Source organism: Bidens hawaiensis, unplaced genomic scaffold (assembly GCF_021521415.1).
Source record: "Bidens hawaiensis isolate Kalapana, Puna unplaced genomic scaffold, B.hawaiensis_p1.1 tig00001576_1, whole genome shotgun sequence".
In the NCBI taxonomy this organism is placed as follows: domain Eukaryota; kingdom Viridiplantae; phylum Streptophyta; class Magnoliopsida; order Asterales; family Asteraceae; genus Bidens; species Bidens hawaiensis.
Genome location: NW_027491089.1, coordinates 171,139 through 190,899, shown reverse-complemented (window position 1 = coordinate 190,899; position 19,761 = coordinate 171,139). Strand labels below are relative to the sequence as shown.

At 32.2% G+C, this 19,761-nt stretch overlaps 2 protein-coding genes across 2 annotated transcripts; one reads left to right on the top strand and one right to left on the bottom strand.

Annotated features, from left to right (window-relative positions):
* Nucleotides 1–6,977: 6,977 nt before the first annotated feature.
* Nucleotides 6,978–10,276, top strand: LOC143588473 (uncharacterized). The gene is made up of 4 exons (XM_077069467.1): nucleotides 6,978–7,786; nucleotides 8,851–9,015; nucleotides 9,198–9,249; nucleotides 9,626–10,276. The coding sequence occupies exons 1-4, from the start codon at nucleotides 7,509–7,511 to the stop codon at nucleotides 9,719–9,721; spliced, it is 591 nt and encodes a 196-aa protein (XP_076925582.1). The 5' UTR covers nucleotides 6,978–7,508; the 3' UTR covers nucleotides 9,722–10,276.
* A 725-nt stretch (nucleotides 10,277–11,001) lies between these two features.
* Nucleotides 11,002–17,435, bottom strand: LOC143588465 (putative ethanolamine kinase). Its single transcript, XM_077069459.1, has 11 exons — nucleotides 17,255–17,435; nucleotides 14,784–14,875; nucleotides 14,579–14,685; nucleotides 14,147–14,252; nucleotides 13,256–13,378; nucleotides 13,060–13,151; nucleotides 12,818–12,902; nucleotides 12,611–12,716; nucleotides 12,406–12,472; nucleotides 12,110–12,202; nucleotides 11,002–11,365 (listed from the first exon to the last, which is right to left on the bottom strand). Exons 1-11 carry the CDS (start codon nucleotides 17,383–17,385, stop codon nucleotides 11,129–11,131), a joined length of 1,239 nt encoding a protein of 412 aa, XP_076925574.1. The 5' UTR covers nucleotides 17,386–17,435; the 3' UTR covers nucleotides 11,002–11,128.
* Between the last annotated feature and the right edge of the window lie 2,326 nt (nucleotides 17,436–19,761).

Sequence of the window (19,761 nt, the reverse complement as noted above, 5' to 3'; positions counted from 1 at the left end):
GTTTTATTTTAGGGTTTTTAATGTGACTTAGATCATTGATATGAGCTTTATTAGTCTTATATAAATTCAGTAATGGTTTCAAATCCTGACACAACCCGAAACCCGATACAAAAAATATAGGTTTTGAGTCGGCTGACACGACCTGTTTTCTTAAAAAGGTCAACCCGAACCCGATACGTTTAAAAAAACATGTCAACCAGAACCCGACCTGTTAAAAAGTGGGTTGACATGTTAACTCGTTTAACAATTTTAGAGAAGTTAATATTTTTATTTAGAGATAAGATGTTTTAAATTTTAAAGTTAAATACTTAATTTGTTAATTTTTCATATGTCACACCCCAACCTACGGCGGATATGCCGGGGCGTGAACCGTTTGTTACAGCTCTCAAGGTACTATCATGCAATATTAAATGTGGCAATATCTATTAGATTTAATTAAATAATCATTTACATCAAATTAACCAAAGTACATAAATTAAATTTAATCAAATAAAACAAAATCGAATATTTTAATTCTTGTATCTTCTTCTCTAGCATGCAACCTAAGTTTTCTTCAAATACAAGCTTGAGAATCACATCACACGATAACCTGCATATGCGTTAAAAATACAATAGGTTTTGTCAACACAATGTTGAGTGAGTATAACACCATATTTGAGATACTATAATATAATAAGTAAAAGTGCAAACTGTTCCTGTGAGATATACAGATAAGCCATAGCACATAATAATCATCACAACTATAAAGAAAGCAAACCATAAAGAAAGAGCTCAACCAATCCATATAAATGGACATTGGCTACCAAGCAAAGACTAAACTGTACCATAAAAATGGACATCGGTTGCCGAATTAAGCAAATAGCGTTCAAATAAAGCAAGTAAGCAAATAGCAAGTTAGGCATAAACCGATATACACACAAGGATTAACAGTTGCGGTTTTGAATATTAGATAATAGTTAAATATATAAGGTACGCACATGTTCCCAAAAAGGTTTAAAATAAGTAAACATGTGAGTGAAATACTCACCTTAGCAAGTAAGCAAGAGTGAAAGTGCGCGATAAAAATGAAGATATAAGAGACGTCACGCTTGCCGAGACGTAGCAAAGAAAGTCCTAACAGGTATAATAACGAGGAATACGACATATCAATGAATAGATTAATAAAAAAATGAGTTATGGACGAGTTTTGAGGGTATACAATAATTTATTTAAAAGTTTATGATTAAATAAGATTACTTATAAATTAATATTGTATAAAATATAATTGTTTATAATTATTTGTACTTATACTATTAAATATATAATTTTTATAAAATTACCTCCGGTTTATAAAATACCTAACCAAATAGTTATAATAATAAGGTATATTTTTTATTTTAATTATGAGTTATAAATAAACACCTTTTAAAACGTTCATTATATAAGCATTTACTAACTTTTAAATAACTTTGATATATACACATATATATATACACAAACACATAGATCTAACCGAGATTTGGAAAAAAACTACGAGTTAATAAGTCGGTTTTAGTAAAATATCGATTAATTATGTACTTATAATAAATATAATTAGATTGATTAAACATGTTATTAAAATACTTTAAATTAATTAAATCAAAGAATACTGTAACATCGTGAAATTTTCGAGTTCAAAATGTCAACTTTCCAAAGTATAGGGACTGAAAATGCCAAATTCCAAACCTTAAGGTTTAAAATAAAAAATCTGATTTCTTGTCCTATCGCGATACGCGATGGACAAAAGGATAAGCTCATCGCGTACCGCGATGGAGCTTCTGACACAACGTGACACGTGTGCCACGTGGCACACGGTGGCATCACCTGCTGCCACGTGGCAACACTGTCGCGACGTGGCAGGTCTACGCAGTGAGTCATCAGACCTATATCGCGATACGCGATAGGTCTGCCCAGGAACTCATCGCGTACCGCGATGGGGTCCAAAATATTGTCTATAAATAGCAGGTCCGGGGTATTCACAATTCACACTTCAAATACACACATATATCTCTCTCTAGCTTCTCTCTAAACCCCGAGAACCCGACTCACGATCCACCTCGAAAATCGTGCCATAGTTTCCTTGATTTACGTGTCCCGAACCTTCATTTGTGTACCAACGTTTCCTCGAAGTACGTGCCACCATCCACCCACACTCAATCAAGAAGGCGTTGTTATCATGGCGATAAGTCTCGAAGAATGTGCCAACAAGTGTTGAAGATTTGGCGTTCGTTGATTTGTATATCAAGAAGTAAAGCGGCATCAGAGTGCTGCTCGTTTTCGTAGGGTTTCTATTACGCCAATAAGGTTAGGCGTAACGACAATTCAATATAATACAATATTATATTCAAGGCTTAAACCTTAAGTCGAGGTTATACTCGATACCTCGATAAAAGAAAAGAAAAGAAAACATAACAAAGAAATGAACGAAAGTATGATTATTGAATATTGTTAAATACATATATATGTGTGAAAGTATGTATGTATACTCTTTGTTATGAAAATATTATTTAATGAATAATGAGTATTCTTAAATAATAGAAGAAAAAGATTACGTTTCTTGGAGAAGAAGAAACGTCGGGTTTTAAATATAAACTAAAGGTTTATAATTACTTTTAAACTAAAGGTTTTTAAGTAAAAGAAAATGAACTAAAGGTTCATCGAGGTTGAGATATAAAATAAGACTAAAGGTTTTAAGCCGGATCGTGTATCCGACTAACAAATATTTATACTCGTACTATAGGTGCGAGATAAATAAGGGAAAGACCCTTGGACGGTGAGTGAAGCCGATCCTAAAGCGAAAAGGTGAATGCGCCCCCAAACTTTTATAAACTTGTTTTCAAATAAATCAAACGTGTTATATGAAATTGTTTACAAGGAACTATGTGTTCCTAAAACCATTATAAATAAAGGTATGAACCTAGCTCTCAGGCTGTGGTATACGTGTGTCTGGATTCTTACATAGGTGGTACTACGCGATGAATGGGCACATCGCACCACCCTTGGTCGTAGGATGCTCTCCTGCAGGGAGTACGACCGTTGTGTATATTTACGAGAACTTAACTAAGTTGAACGCTGCGGTGTTTGCTGAGGTGACCTAGAGTAGAGGCTCGAGTTTATAATGTGTTATTTAACTTTGTTATTCCTAAGCCACGTTGGGCCGAGGCAGGCGTAGTCTCGAGGGGTAATAAAGTAAAAGAAAATATTTTTACGTTAGCGTGTTCACCAGCATTTGTTGCTGACGTATTTTCTTACATTTTGCAGGTGAACAAGTTTAGTGCTTGGAGTATCGAAGTGCTACTTATATAAATCCGATGGCTCGGATTTCTTTTGTAAACTTAACATATTAATATGATGGTTTGTAATTATAAAAAAGTAAATGTTTTGTTAACTCAAACGGGTATTTTATAACCCCGTCTTTTGAATGTATATATATATATATTATACTTTTGATCCTTAAAGTTTTATAAAACTTTCGCAAATTAACGCAACTCTGATTTATTTACAATTATGGTACCAACTATTGGATCACACTCCTAGGCCTTAGATGGGGTGTGACAAATACAAAAAAAAATACGGGCTAGGGGGTTCAAACCCATGACCCCAGCCACACAGATCTTAACCTCTTAACACATGCCACCTGGGCTGGCTTGCAATTTGCTTAAAATGTCATAACGAAACAATATAAGCAGATATTTCAATAAACCCAAATATCTATGAACCCTAGAATTAAGAATCGGCCATAATTTTAATTAAATGCCCGATTAATGATAGGGGTTTTAGAATACAGAAAACGGCGAGCACAATGATGTAAACAATTACCGCAAACGCTGCTTGAATAGAGATTAATTACGTATAACAGTCGTCGGCCAAGAGAGGATCAAGAACACCAGAACCGATTGGTTATAATGAAATTAAATATAGGGGTAAGGACGATTAGGGTTGGATGATTGTGACTGCAAATTTAATTAGGTTTATATGGACGTTTACTTGCATAACAAGATCAATCTTGATGTCGGCTGAAATATAATTAGAAACGAATCGTGTTTGATCGATTTAACCAAATTAGTGTGTCGGTTAGGCCGAGAATAGAAGGTATAACATAAGATTGATTCAATTTCCAAGTTAGTAGCGAGAATTGAGGTCCAAGAAATCATAATTGTAACCGGGTCTTCATGAAAACGGGTTTGGGTTTTAAGAAACGGGTTAGGATATTGAGAAACTTATAATTTGCATCTTAGTCCTTGTAATATGATGAGGGAAACAATCTGGACTTATAGTTTGGTTTTTGGGTGGTTTTTGTCAAGGTAAGAAAATATATATATATATATATATATATATATATATATATATATATATATATATATATATATATATATCTTATATAAATAAATAATAAAAAAAATAATATAATAATAGCTTATCTTCTCGATAAACGCGATATTTGTAAATGAAATAACCCGAATATTGAAGCGGGTGGGGTTTTCAATAAAAATAATAATTTAAAAAGTCCGAGTTGCTACATCATATATCAATTAATTTTTAAAATTAAAACTAATTTTCTTTTACACTACTTTATCTACTTTTTACTTCTAATAATTTCATTTTATAATTAGTTTTAACAGTATACTTTCATTCATTTGTTCTTATCTTGAGCTAAATATGTGAACCCAAGTTTATTAATTAGGAATAAGAGATAAATATACAAAAACAGTTACGTTTATCATTAATTATTTACAAGTTTTATATAAATAAGAGTAATTAATTATTTAATTTATTATTAAGTAAATAAATATTACTCATATTCGTATATGAACGTAAATGGGTTAACCCGAAACACAACCCGAACACGACACGAATTTAAATGGGTCGACACACCTGACACGAATAAAAATATGGGTTGGGTTAGGGTTGAAGAGTCTCAACACTCTAACCCGCCAACCCGAAACTCATCAATTCGTCAACCCGCCAACAAAACACGATTGACACCGCATTAAATTGGATTGAATCGGACTAGTTCCACCTGTTATTTGAGAAACCGCTGGTGATTTACTTATGAGATAATGGACATGGCTATAATAAAAACCTATTAAAACCATAACAACTAGTTCAAATGGGTGAAAAATGTCGTTGAACGCCTCATCGCTAACTTTTGAAGACTAAATAACTTGTTGTCATAGTGTTGATTCAATTTAAAAGAAAAATACTATTTTTTCGTCAATACTTTTCATAAGTGCTAAACAAAAATGAGAGTATTATAAACCCAAAAGATAATTGATAATTTGATATAACGCAAGACATGATTTGATTGTGACTATGTAATCATATAACTAATGTAACAAGTAATTTTGTTGTTTCTTTATTCGTTTTAAATTCATCTATGTATTTTACATAATTTCACTTATTGACAGAATATGAATAGAATTTCCTAAGTTTTTTAGTTGCAAATTATTCTACTTAAATAAAATAATAACTTGGTTGTCAACTCCTTAGATGTGTGTTGTAGTCATGATATTAGACAACACAATTATTTAAATTGTACATTTAATTACAAAGATAATCTTTCAATAAAAATAATAGACACATATGTAGATATAAATCTATGACTCAACAAAACAAAAGAAAATAATGAAATATAATATATAATAACTTTTTGAACGGGCAATTAATCCCTTAAATGAGATACTGGTTAAATTTATCACATTGGGATATACCTCCCCTTTCGATTCAAGGAAAACCCCAGCCTAAGGCCAATGCCTGTGAACACTCGCCCGAAGGTATGACAGTGCGGTGAGATAAAACTCGTTTAGTTCAAGGATCGAACTAGTGAATGACATTTACTCACCTAGTTTCTCATCATCACATGGTGCCGCCGCAACTAAATTATGGGTGCCGGAATCGAACTTGTGTCACATGAAATATCAAACCTCTTCCTTATCACTACCACAAGCTCGTTCGCTAATAATAATAATAATAATAATAATAATAATAATAATAATAATAATGTCTTTTCCAATGTGATGTAGTGGTTGGAAGTTTGGGTTTTTAAATGGAGACTCACGTTCGATTCCCACTAACAACACTCTGGGGAAGCATGGGTGGCTCAATGAAGGAGATCAAGATCTTTATGATCTCCGGTTCGATCCTAAGGGCGCATGGTTGCAAAAGTCGTTAGACGCTCTCAAGGCGGTCGACTAAGGAGTTGCGAGTACTCGGTCTAGACGGGTGTACTCGGGGAGTACTCGGGCATGGTATCTTATAAAGAAATTCATTTTTCGAAATTATATATATGTCAAAAATCAAAAGTTTACTAAATATTCTACAAATTACAAACGAACAATACAAAAACAATCAATAGCACGCACATATTAGTTCAAGAACATGTCTCAGTTGATGAAAGACATACATCAATCGAGCTTAAATAAGAGGTTTGCGAGTTTAGAACTTCGAATCGAATGATAACAGTGGTGGTTGTGAGTTTAGAACTGGAATTATGTTGCGTCTTAGCGTGGAAAGGAAAAAAAGCAGTGGTGGGCTCTTGGAGAAACTGAGTTTTTTTTAATAAAAGTCAATTTTTGTTAAGACTGAGTTGGACCGCCTAGGGCCGTTCAAAGTTTTTTGACCTTGGAAAAGAAAAGCTGTGCAGTGAAGTGCCGAGGAGTGCCTAAGCGCCGAGTACTCGACCTCTTAGACCGAGTTTTACAACACTGTAAGAGCGTCTGAGTTTTTTCATCAATGAGCCTTTGGGCATGTGGGTTTTTTCTCGAAATTGGAGATAACTTGGGGGCGTCTCAAGGCTTTGTACGGCTAGGTTGGTTCAGCTGGTGGTAACATTTTGTCATTGGGTCACCCCATGCGTAATACCTAGTCAATTATCTGTTTGTCGGTCGTTTAAATAATAATAATAATAATAATCTTTTGCATTAAAAGAAAAAAAAACCCAAGACAAAAAAAACAAATCTTTTGTGCCAAACTCGTCCTCCTTGTTTCCACCAGCCGTTGCCAAGATCTTCTTCACACCTTAATTCCATTAAAATAACATCAATCTCTGCTTCAATCATACTAAAAACAAAAGTTAAAACCCATCTGGGCTTTGTTTTGTTTTGATTGATTTCATCAACAAAGCACCCAGATAATGGGTTTTTAATTTTTAATTATTTAATTCCAATTTTATTAATTTAATCAATTCTTGATGTGGGTTTGCTGAGATTTGAGGAAATTAATAATGGGTTTTATCAAAGATCATGGGTTTTTGAAATTGAGTTAAAATCTTGAAAATCTTGAAATTTGTTCTGTATTTCAAGATTTTTGATAATTAAGTTTTAGGGTTTCAGTATGCCTTTGATACTGCTCCATTAGCTTTAAAGCTTCAATCTTTATATAAAATTTTCATCAATTTTGTAAATTTTAAGTTTTTGGAGCAGTGAAATTGATATTTTTTATTTTTATCTTTTATATAAAAATATTGAAATTAAAATATTAAAATTATTAAAATGTCTGGTGGAACACCAACTGCTGGTGGACTAATGAGGCAAAGGCATAGTCAAGGGTATGCAAGTTCAAGTGGTGATGATCTTGAAGATGATGCTTGTTCAAGAATTCGGACTCAATCGCCTCGGGCTCAATCGCCGCCTAAATTTGTTGAAACGAGAACATGGATTGAGGTTTTAGAAAATGTGATTTGGCTTGGTTCCGCGGTTTTTATAATATATTTGGGAGATTGGCATTCCAACTTTATTAACATCTTGATTCATGATGACAGGATTAAAAGGTTAGTTTTTTATATGATTATGTTGTATTTTGTCAAAAAGTATGATGTATTTTTGTGCTTATGTTAATGATTATAACAAATTTGATTTTTTTTGTAATAAAGTGTTGTTTTATGTAATTTGGACTCTAATTTGATGTTTAAGATAATTGAAAGAAATTGAGTCATGGGTTCTTTGGTGAAGTTATGCACATAGGGCTGTAAACGAGCTGAACGTTAAGTGAACCGTTTGTGAATTGTTTGTCTGGAAGTTCGTTTATGAACAAAACTTTTTGTTCATTTAGTTAAATGAACGAACATGAACACATGTCTCGTTCGTTTATGTTCATGAGTGTTCATTTATTATGTTCATTTGTTTACGTTCATTTATGTCCATCAGTTTAAGTTCGTTTGTATATCCATCTATTTTTTTAGGTCCATTATGTTTTATTTTGGTTTTATGAAATTAATATATCATCTATTACGATTTGTTTTAGTTAAAAAAGTTAGAATCCACAGATTAATGTTCATATTTACATTTAATTGATGTTCCGTAAGTTATGTTCCTTCATACATGCTCAATTATGTTCGTTCGTTTACATTCGTGAGCCGTTCATTTATACATTAAAGAACGAACATAAACAAACACGGACACTTTCATATTCTTAACGGACAAGAAATCCCTGTTTGTTTAGTTGTTCGTGTTTGATCGTTTTTTCAGTTAAAGTTAAAACGAACGAACACGAACATATCTCGTTCGTGTTTGTTCGGTTCATTTACAGGCCTAGATGCACATAATATAGAATGAAACTAGAAGATAGAGCTAATAAGGGATATTCTACTTTTTTTTTTGAAATATTCTTGATTTAAAGAAGTTGTATTTTTTCCTTTCATGATAGTGTAGTGCATAAAGATAATCACATAATTTTAAGTGGCTTATTTCATCGAAAGGGTAATTTTGTAATTCTGAACCAACAAGAATAATCATATTGAAACAAATAATCCTAAACTGCTTATCTCACCAAAAGGGTAAATATTTCATGTTTTTTTTTTGTTTGTTTGGCTTATTGTTTATATCTTGTATGCAGAACACCATTATATCTTGGGTTATTTGGTGTCAGCTTAAATGTCGCCTATTTCGTGTATACAAGTATGTTAGTATTTGGTGTCCGAAAATCAAGTGAAAGGTGGGAGTTATCCAGTATAGACGCCCTACCATATCTTACAACAGTCGGACTCTTATCTTTTTGTTTGTAAGATTTATGTATCCTTATGTCTCTAACTCTCTAATATGGTGTTTGGATGTGCATTTAAACTGATTATAAGATAAATGTAAAATTACCAAACTACCCCTAACGACTTCCAAAACACACAGAAGAGCATGTTTTTTTTTCAAGTTTTAATTTTTATTTTCTTTTTCCATATCCATTTGCAGGTTCTGTTTTGCTTTGTGGCCAATTTGGAGTTTCTTGACTCTCCCACTTGTGGTAAACGAACACAATCACTCGTTACGGTCATAATTTGAAAAATGGGCAATTTCATATGTAAACAAAATGATATCAAATATACCCATTCTAAAAACTTAAATTTCATATTTTCTCGTTTCTGTAAATAAATATTATCGTATGACCATTATACCCTTCTCTTTGTTTACTCTCAAAAACTCTCATGTTCTGATGCCAGTTTTAAAGGAAGGGTATAAATGTCATAAATTTGAAAGTGCGTATAATTTGATGTAATAATTTTTTTTATTGGGTAATACTGTATGATACTATGCAAAGTTATGAGGGTGTATATGAAGTTGTTCCTTTAAAGTGTGAATTACCAAACTACCCTTAACATTCGGCTCTCGGTTCTTTGCAGTTCACATTGTTCATGGCAGGCATGGTCATACTGCCATACATGGTTCTTGGGACATTGAAGCAGCAGCAACCATCAGATATGTTTCGTATCGATTGAGAATCATTTGTGCATATTATTCATAGTAAACGATACTAACAACAGAACAGACGAGTGTTTCTTGAATCAGTCGACGTCTTTTGTTTTAGAAAAACAGAACAGAAATTTGAGGAAGTCGAAAGAATCCCAGGTCAGATTATGATAGAACAGATAGAAATGATACGAGGTTCGTAGTAATTGATATATAGGTGTTATATGCCTCTGGATTTTATATATGATATGAATGCAATGATACACAAACTTTTGGTACAAATATTTGAGATGCTCATTATGTTTGGATGTATGATTGATTACAAAAGAATAGAGCTATACACACACTTCATACCTGCATATGAATTTTTTGCCATATCACACGGGTCGTATGACCTATATGGTCTATGATATGGTTCAAATGGACCCGTGTAAGGTGTTGTATGAGATGAGTTATGGGCTTGTATAACTTTATTGAAATTGATTGATGTGATGGTGGTGTGTTGTGTGAGAAGTCATACAGGTCGTTTATATGGCCTGTATAGTGTGACAGGTTTGCAGTTTGCAAAAATCGTATAGCTCATATAACCTCATACGGCTCATATAATGTGACTAACACATATGATATGACAAGCATGATGGTGTGCAAGTTTGGGGGTAGATCACCGTTACAGAGTCAATACGGCAATTCTTCCTAATCATCGCTTAACAATACAAATAAGTTTTTGAACGAATATTATACTTGTTAGAATGAAATATGATGTCAAAAAGTTTAGTAATTTTCCGTTAAAAGAATATAATATTTATTTTATACAACTTAAATTATTTTATAAAATTCTAGATTAGTTTATAAAAGACATATATATAAGCTTTATAAATATCTTTTTGTTTTTAAGTGATCAAAACTCAATTTAAACACATCAATGTCTTAAGTTTGATGTCTTGAATGTCCATTGATGTGTAAGCTTGATGTTTGACTTGAAATCGAAGTTCTAACTCGTTTGGTTGCCCATCAATTCATTGAGACCTATATCTTCCCATCTTGCTTATTCGTTGTGTGATTTAGATATGTGGTCGACATTTTAAGAATATAGATATTGAAATCTGACTCGATCAATTCGCCCATACTCGGTACAACTTCTTTTCTTGATTTTTCAACAAATGTTCGACTCGAACATGATTATTCATACATACCTAACAATTGTATCTCGTTTTTACATTTTCATGTTATACTGGTGCAAAATGTCACAAAACTTCAATATATTAATAGTTTTAAATCGTTATAACTAATCATAAAAGCCCAACAAACATACAATTTAACAAAGAGTATATAATTATTGTCATTAGATTCACAATGTATCACACAATTACAAGCAACATATAAATGAGTTCAAATATAGAGTTCATGATTACAATCAAGTATACAATCAACCATCTTCAAATTGTTTTAAAACCCATTTTTATTATATATTTTCCTAAAAAGGTTTTAAATGATTTAAATCTGAATGTCAGGATAAATAGATGGTAGATTCTAAATGGTCTTAGATTGAGATAGGTAAGATTTAGCCAAGATTTAGCCAACGAGAAACACTCGTTTTTTCGCCTCTTATATTCGTTGTATCTCGGGAAGAAATATTCAAGATAATTGAATTCTTCAATGTCTGACATTTTCGCCTGCCATGTAATAATTCAAGCCGTTAAGATATGATATTAAAACACGTGTTCAAAGTCTAGGATAGACGGGTTAACAGATCAAACAGGTCAAATGAAAAATAATGTCCCAAGATTATTGTCCACAATACACAAAAACACAATTATAAGATACGTGCAATCTAGGGGTGTTCATTGGTTTGATTTTCTGTTTATTTGAGTTATTTGATTCTGTTTGTTCGGCTAAAAACCAAACTAACCACTTTTAACCGATTATAAGCAATATGACACTCTTTAGCATATCCTAAGACCTAAAACCAAAATAAAAGTACAAAACCCGAAGATAGTCATAAAAATAAAAAAAAACTTTTATAAACGCAGGTAGTCGATTATTTAGTTAAACCGAATTAAACAAATTGCATAACCAAACCGAATAAGAATTCGGTTTGGTTTTCGGTTTAATCGGTTCCTAACCAAATGGACACCTCTAGACTACAATCAATGCATATTTCAGTTAGTATAATGACAAGTTTACCCTTAACGAGTTTAAGATATCAGTTGATGTGGAAAACTGTTAAAGGAATTACTTTTGATGAAATAAAAACTTTAAAATATATTATGTTGATCTGAAAACTAAATATTTATTTAGAAACAGAAAATGTTTCAGGTCAACCCAACATATTTTGATGTCTTAACCAACCCATTCAACAATCAACCCACCCAAACATCACTTTAACGATAAAGTGCTTCAAGATCGTTATCCAGTACCTGGATTAAAGCCCATAAAGCCCAATACAAGTGTGAAGCCAGCATGTAGCATGTAGTCTCAACATAGAGTGATTCAAGATCGTTATCCGGTACCTGGATCAAAGGGTATCTTCGTCATTCTCCGAAAGTGTTCTTCACTTTCAAATGATTTTAATCTTCTATATTGATTCATTCAAACAAATTATATAGCATTTTAATAGCATAGTAAGTAAATGTTGTTTGGTCAACACAACCATGCCCGACCCGTTGACCCGCACAAAAACTACCCGTTAAAAGAGCACGCGTGTATTACATACCTCGTCCGGTTTATCAGGGTTCAAGTAATGCCTGAAGAAATGATATTGTTCATCCTTTGACGGGTAACTGTATAATTTATAACTTCATTAATTAAGCAATTAAAAAGGTTTACATTTAAATATATTTGGGATGGTGTTTGACCCGTTTAACCTGCCCCACCCGACCCGTTAGACATTTCATCAAAGAACAAAGAGGATGGCTTACAAGGTGTAGTCACATTCAAAACCTGCGTATTCGTTGAAGTGATTTCCAATGTCAAATCCTCGGTAACTATACGATCCATATTCAAAATCTATGAAGTAGAGTTTTTCTGTTCCAAAATAATATAAAAAATAACGATATATTGCAACTATAATATTTTTTTTATATAATCTAAATTTTCATTAAATGGGCTTAAGATTGTTGACTTACCTTCATCATCATTCAACATTAAATTCCCGGAAAGCAAGTCGTTATGAGCGAACACCACTGGAGCATTAAGATGACCTGTCAATTCCTGTCTCATAAATCACCAAACATTTCTACACGAATAAACTCTGGTTCTTTTAAATTTAAAGGAGTTTAACATAAAAAATGTATAAAATGAGATTTTTTTTAACTTAGAATAAAGAAAGTGATCTTGTGAAACTAATATAGTAATAAAATAAAATTACCTTGAGATTGTTAATTTCAGCCTCAACTTCTGTAAAGGAAATTTTCTTGTACATATTCTGCTTCTGACGGTCATCAAATGTAAGATTGGATGCTGTAATTGAAAAAAAAATTAAAAATAAAAAATTTACTCGATATTTCGGCACTTAATTAATGATTTACTGCAGGAAGAACTAATAAGAATGAAAAAAAAAATACCTTTTTTTAAAAATCTAAAGATGTCATTCCACAGCTGTGGTTCCTTGGATCCAGGAATATCTACTTGATGGAAACTTTTAAGTTGTTTTGCAATTTCAGCAGCCAATTTAGGCTTTCTTATATCTGTAAAATATATAGAAATTAAAAACTATAACAAAATATAAATGACTCTAGTTCAAATGGTTATGTGCATAGTGCATCAAGCCTCACAGGCATCTAAAACAATGTTTTGCAATCACAACTATCATTGTTTATCAAAACAATTAGGCATTTAAACGAACCAAGCATTCAGTGAACCATTTGTGAACCATTCGGCGGGAGTCTGTTGATGTTCACTTATTCAATAAACGAACGAACATAAACAAAACTTCATGTTGATTTAGTTACACGAAAAAAAATAAGAGCATGCCTCGTTCGTGCATTTACGTTCAGTTATGTTTGTTCGTTCCTTTACATTCATTTATGTTCGTTAGTTTACGTATGTTTAAGTTTGTTCCTTTATGTATTCATTTATTGTTAGGCCCATTACAATTCTGTCTGGTTTTATCAAATTAAAAAATCATCAATTACAATTTAGTTTAGTTCTGTTAGTTTTAGGCCCAATATATTAATATTCACATTTACTTTCAATTGGCGTTTGCTCGGTTATGTTCATTTATAATCGTTCATCTATGTTCAGTTATTAGTTCATTCATGTTCGTTTACGTTCGTGAACCGTTCATTTATACTATTAACGAGCAAACATAAACAAAACATGTCCATGCGGTTCGTTTACATGCCTAAAGACAGCATTCCAAAAACAACACATATAATAGTTCTTAACTTCTTACAAACTTACAGAACTATGAAATTGCTAAAATATTAACTTTTATACCAATTTAACATGTTTACCTGGCGTATCTAGAGTGCGAGCATGTATAAACGATTGCACCATCCCGTTATCAAACGTTCCTAGTAATTTGGGACCAAATCCAGCAGCCGAGAGGTGAACAATTGCCTATACAGAAAGACAGTAAATAATAGTTACAAAGTGAAAATTAAGTATATGTAACATATTCCAAAAATTACATTGAAGACAACTCGAGTTAAAAGAAAAGAAAGTACACTTAATTTTATGACCATAAGACCAAACTAGCTCTTGCATTTCTTGATTTTCTCTCTTTTTAAGATCATATGTGCTGACATGCAACAATTACATGATATGATATTGAAATTATAATATACTTAAAGAGCAGTTCCAGACAGATAAGACATGGATGATTGATTTTTATTTACCGGTAAATTTGTATAAATACATTTGGAGATCAAGATTCAGACACTAACCTTCAATTCCCTATCACGATTTATAACATATTCGGTATTTGGAACATAGACTCTAACTGTCACATGCACCGTATTCCCATTTTCTTCTTCTATAGATACCTTATATACTGCAGTAAAAGATATAGTAATAAATAATAATTAATACACACACATTCACAGGCAAGCATACATGTTGATGTATAGATAGAGTATAAAAGATACACACATTTGTTTGTAATGCCACCAGACAATTTTTCAGCAATGAAGTGTGATTCATCCAAATTTGACCAGTGCTTGAACAGATCCTTAAAAAGCTCTCTGTCAAAGTCAAAGTCAAATCCAATCAAACACAATAGATAAAACTAAATATACTGGAATTCATAAATCTAGAATATTGTTAAGTATGTTCCCTTTTTTATGAACAAATATATTTGGATCTATCATTTTACTTGACTCAAGGGAACATGAAATGTTTCCAATATAAAATTGTTCTCTAATTTATTTCCACATAAAATATTTGGAGGAAACATTAAAAATCAAGCTATGAGCTATATTAAATATTAATCAATTAATTACTACAAAATATTGTATGTTAGGTGTTATCAATTGAGTGGACCAAAAAGGCATATATTATATTTGTTTTGACCAATTCATTTCCATATAAAAAAGTTATGGAAACATCAGCAAGCAACCTCATTACAATAATAGGAAAATCAACAAACATGAAACGTGTGTTACTTTATTAATTTGTTTGACAAAAAGAAGCATTGAATAATTTACATGTGTTTCAGCTTCATTTTCCTCATCAAAAATTGGATGTTAATCATGTTATCAGCGATCGTTAATGTCCATGTATTTTGGAGATATTTAATTAGTTTGTAACGTCCGTGTCTGAACAACGATGCATTCAGACATCAAACTAGTTAAAACATCTCAAAAATGCTCTGACATTTCTCCTAATTAACATAATAAGTTAATGACTCTCAGTTACAAAAATGATTATTTCCTTCATTCGTTTTGTAATCAAATTAAGCTCCAATATGCATCAGAACACATGAACGAATCCACAAATTAACATAATACCTGTCTAACTAGAACAAAAACAGAACTAAGAATGATATTGTCAAGTATGTTCCTTTTTTTCTTGACACATAATTTCTGATTTTTCACTTTACTTGGCTTAAGGAGACACAAAATGATTTGAACATAAAATTGTTATACCTAACTCATTTCCACATAAAAAATTTGGAGGGAACATTAACAAATCACGTTATATTAATTAATTAATTAATTAATTAATTAATTAAGTAATTACTATAAAATATCAGCAGATATGTTTGGTGTTATCAATTCAGTTGACCAAAAAGGCATATTTTATATTTGTTTTGACCAATTCATTTTCACATAAAATAGTTATGGAAACATCAGCAAGCAACCTCATTACTATAATATAAAAATCAGCAAACGTGTGTTACTTTATCAACTTGTTTGACAAAAGGAAGCATTGAATAATTAACATGTGTTTCAGCTTCATTGAATAATTAACATAACATGTGTTTCAGCTTCATTGAATAATGTCCGTGTATTCCAGTGATATTTAACTAGTTTGTAACGTCTGTGAATCGATCCTCATCACATTTTAGTAACGATCGATTCAGACGTGAAACTAGTTAAAACATCTCCAAAATACACGGACATTTCTCCTAATTAACATAATAAGTTAATAACTCACAGTTACAAACACAATAATTTTCTCCGTTTGTTTTGTAATCAAATTAAGCTCGAATCAAGTTGAATTCATCCGAATGCATGAACGTGTCTACAAATTAACATAATAACTAATAACTGTATAAACAAAAACAAAACTGAGAGGAAATTCAATAAATCGAATCATCGAGTATTTGATTAACAATCAAATTAACCTAGATGCATCAGAACTAACATAATAACCATTGAATTTGAACAAAATAGAACCGAGACTGATTTCACTGAATCGAATCATCAATTAACAATCACATGTACCTAAAATCTATGTAAAATTCATCATAAACGTATAAACGAATCCACAAATTAACAAAATAACTGTCTAATTAAAACTAAACAGAACTGAGAACCGAGACTGATTTCAATCATTTTCATTGACTCGAATCACCAAATTAACAACCAAACTAACCTAAAATCAAGTAAAATACATAAAAACACATAATTGAATCCGCAAATTAACATAATAACCGCCTATTTAGAACAAAATCAGAACTGAGACAGATTTCAATCATTACACCACCGATTTAACAGCCAAACTAACCTAAAATCAAGTAAAACGCATCATAAACACATAAACGAATCCGCAAATTAACATAATAACCATCTAATCACAACAAAAACAGAACTGAGAGTGATTTCATTAAAACGAATCATAAACATAGAATCAAATTAACCTAAAATCAAGTAAAATGGCACCACAAACGCATGAACGTGTTCTCAAACTAACATAATAACTGTCTAAATATTGAACCGAATAACCGATTCAGAATCAAATAAACCTAAAATCAATTAAAACGCATAAAAATCACATAAGAACGAATGTACGTAACCGCAAATTAACATAATAACCGTCTAATTCAGTAATTACAACCTAAAATCAAGTTTTATTTACACTAAACACAATTAAATGAAGCTAGGGGTCAATAAGCTTACACGAGATGAGGTTTAATCTCCGGTAATGTAAGCGAGTGGTTAATGGCGAGTGGAGAATTGACGACGTTAATGTCGCCAGAGGAGGCTTCCGTTATGTTTCTGATGTCTACTGCAACCATACCTACCACCATCCGTTAGTTTTCCGTTAAATATATATAAATCTCCGGTGAATGTGAAGTTTGGAATCTAAACGGAAATTGGTGTGTGTGTTGGGTTACGTAGATTTCAAAGTAATGAGGCACACGGGCTATTTTTATAGTAATAATAATCATTATAAAATAATATAATAATAACAATCCCAACTTAAGTCATGCATAGGAACGGCAATGAAACCCGAATCCAATGGGAAAACCTGAAACCCGATATAAATGGGACGGGTAATATCTGACCCATTAGGGTTTGGGATTTGTTTTGAAATTTTTCGCGGGTTTGGGATTTCTAATATACCCGATTACCCGACCCGATTACCCGATAACATAAACCCATTTACCCGATTATATACCCGATGTGCTCGATGTAACTTATTATATTATATATATGCTATATTCCAAATATATTATATGTCGAAATTTGTGTATGTCAATTATTTAAGATATTTTATCTTTATATTTTGTCAAAACCCGAGTCGGATATACCCGACGGGTATTTTCTTAAAACCCGATAAGAAACCTAAAACCCGATGGGAAAACCCGAAACCCGACGGGTAATTACCAGATTAAAACCCGATGGATTTGGGACGGGTTTGGGACGGACTTTAATAACCAGGTATGGGTTTGGGAATACCTAAACCCGACCCAGACCCGACCCATTGCCATCCCTAGTCATGCATGTGACGGTGCCAACTAAAAGGGTATTTTCTACCATATGAATTAACGGAGTTTATATGTCATGTCTAGTTGTTAATCTATATCTATACCTATACAATATATAATGCATGAGTGAAGGACCTCTTAAATTTTAAGAGGTACAATCACTATTGCTTAAAGTATAATCACTAATGCAACTAATTTTGAAAATCTAGGGATAGTATAGTCTTTGCTTACTAAGATCATCGTTAAAGTTTTAACAATTTAGTTTGAAACATACTTACAATTATGGTCCTTAAACTTAAGGGTAAGTTTTGTTAACTTATTAAATAGTTACATATCAACCCACTTATTATAAACCAACAACCCCACGAAGTTTTAACAGCCATAATTTTTTTACAAGTTAATATTTTTTTTAAAAAAATTACACCATAAAAACGAGCATTTTATTCTCTTTAATTTGAGTATGATATTGCTATACTTTTTAAAATTTTAAAAATAACATGTTACGTGACATGCAATTAGGGCCGCAACAGGTCTGGTGGGCTTGGGTCATGTTTCAGATCGAGTTACCCGTTCACCGACGAATGGTTATACGTCCGACGTCGCATTACATGCATACTATAGTCAGGCTACATGCGTGCTATAGTGAGGTAACCGCTTATGCGTTCGATGTCGTGTTTGAGCTGTGTACCTCACTGCATCACGCGGGCACCAAGCTAATAAATATCTATGTGCCAGCATAAAGTGGCTAAAATAATTTGTTTCTTTTTAAGAAAATTGGTTTTGAATCATACAAGATAAAATGTATACTTTTTCCAATGACCCGCTAGGTGTGTCACGTAAGCAACAAACTAACAGTGTTAACCATCCGTTAGTCATGAACCATTGGAAAAAAAAATACGCATTTAGTTTAAACCGTCATCAGCCAAGTATGAAGTTGAGATTTTTATTTACATAATTAATATAATTAAGATTATTTAAAACTATTTTTCCTAATAACAACTAGTTTTTAGGGCCCGTCGTAATGGGACTGTTAAACCAAACCAAAAGAAAAATGAAAAGCGTTGAATCATGCGCGTGTGTTAACTCGTAAAAGTTAGACTGAAACGTAAATTATAGAAAAAAAGTTATGGTCTGACAGGGCGGTTAAAGTTCTTTAAAAAAATGTGAAGAAACTAAACTATGCATGCGCATTGCAACGTGTTAACTTGCAAAAGTTAGACCGAAACGTAAAACATAGAAAAAAAATGAAGATGTTAAACTTCAATATAACATACATAAAAAAGTTGAACCACGTACCATGTTAGCGATATCTTTTAACTATAACTATCAATGGCGGATCTAGGAAAAAATTTTCACAGGGGCCGGAAGAAGGTCGATGTTAAAATTTTACAGGGTTCGATCAGGATTTTGACATTTATATACCTTAAAAAAAATTTATCACATGAGTCGGCCGACACCTACACCTACATCAAATCAAAGGTGTAGGTCCACCAATGAAAACTATAGGTCAAAGAGCTTACACGACGCATAACTGAAATGGTACGTCGATTTCAAAGTAATTAGGCACGGGACTGTTTTATAATAATAATATTCCGTTGGATAGTTTACGGAAATAGCCCTCAGAATTTGTATATATTTCGTTTAGCCCCTTCAAGTTGAAGTTGTATCATTTTTAGTTCGAATATGAAATGGCAA

Coding starts and splice junctions, on each gene's coding strand:
- LOC143588473 (XM_077069467.1), top strand. CDS start 7,509: ATGTCTGGTGGAACACCAACTGCTGGTGGACTAATGAGGCAAAGGCAT. Junction 9,016..9,197: donor GGACTCTTATCTTTTTGTTT/GTAAGATTTATG, acceptor ATCCATTTGCAG/GTTCTGTTTTGCTTTGTGGC. Junction 9,250..9,625: donor TCTTGACTCTCCCACTTGTG/GTAAACGAACAC, acceptor GGTTCTTTGCAG/TTCACATTGTTCATGGCAGG.
- LOC143588465 (XM_077069459.1), bottom strand. CDS start 17,385: ATGGTGGTAGGTATGGTTGCAGTAGACATCAGAAACATAACGGAAGCC. Junction 12,903..13,059: donor CTGAAATTAACAATCTCAAG/GTAATTTTATTT, acceptor TTTATGAGACAG/GAATTGACAGGTCATCTTAA. Junction 12,473..12,610: donor TTTGAATGTGACTACACCTT/GTAAGCCATCCT, acceptor TAAATTATACAG/TTACCCGTCAAAGGATGAAC.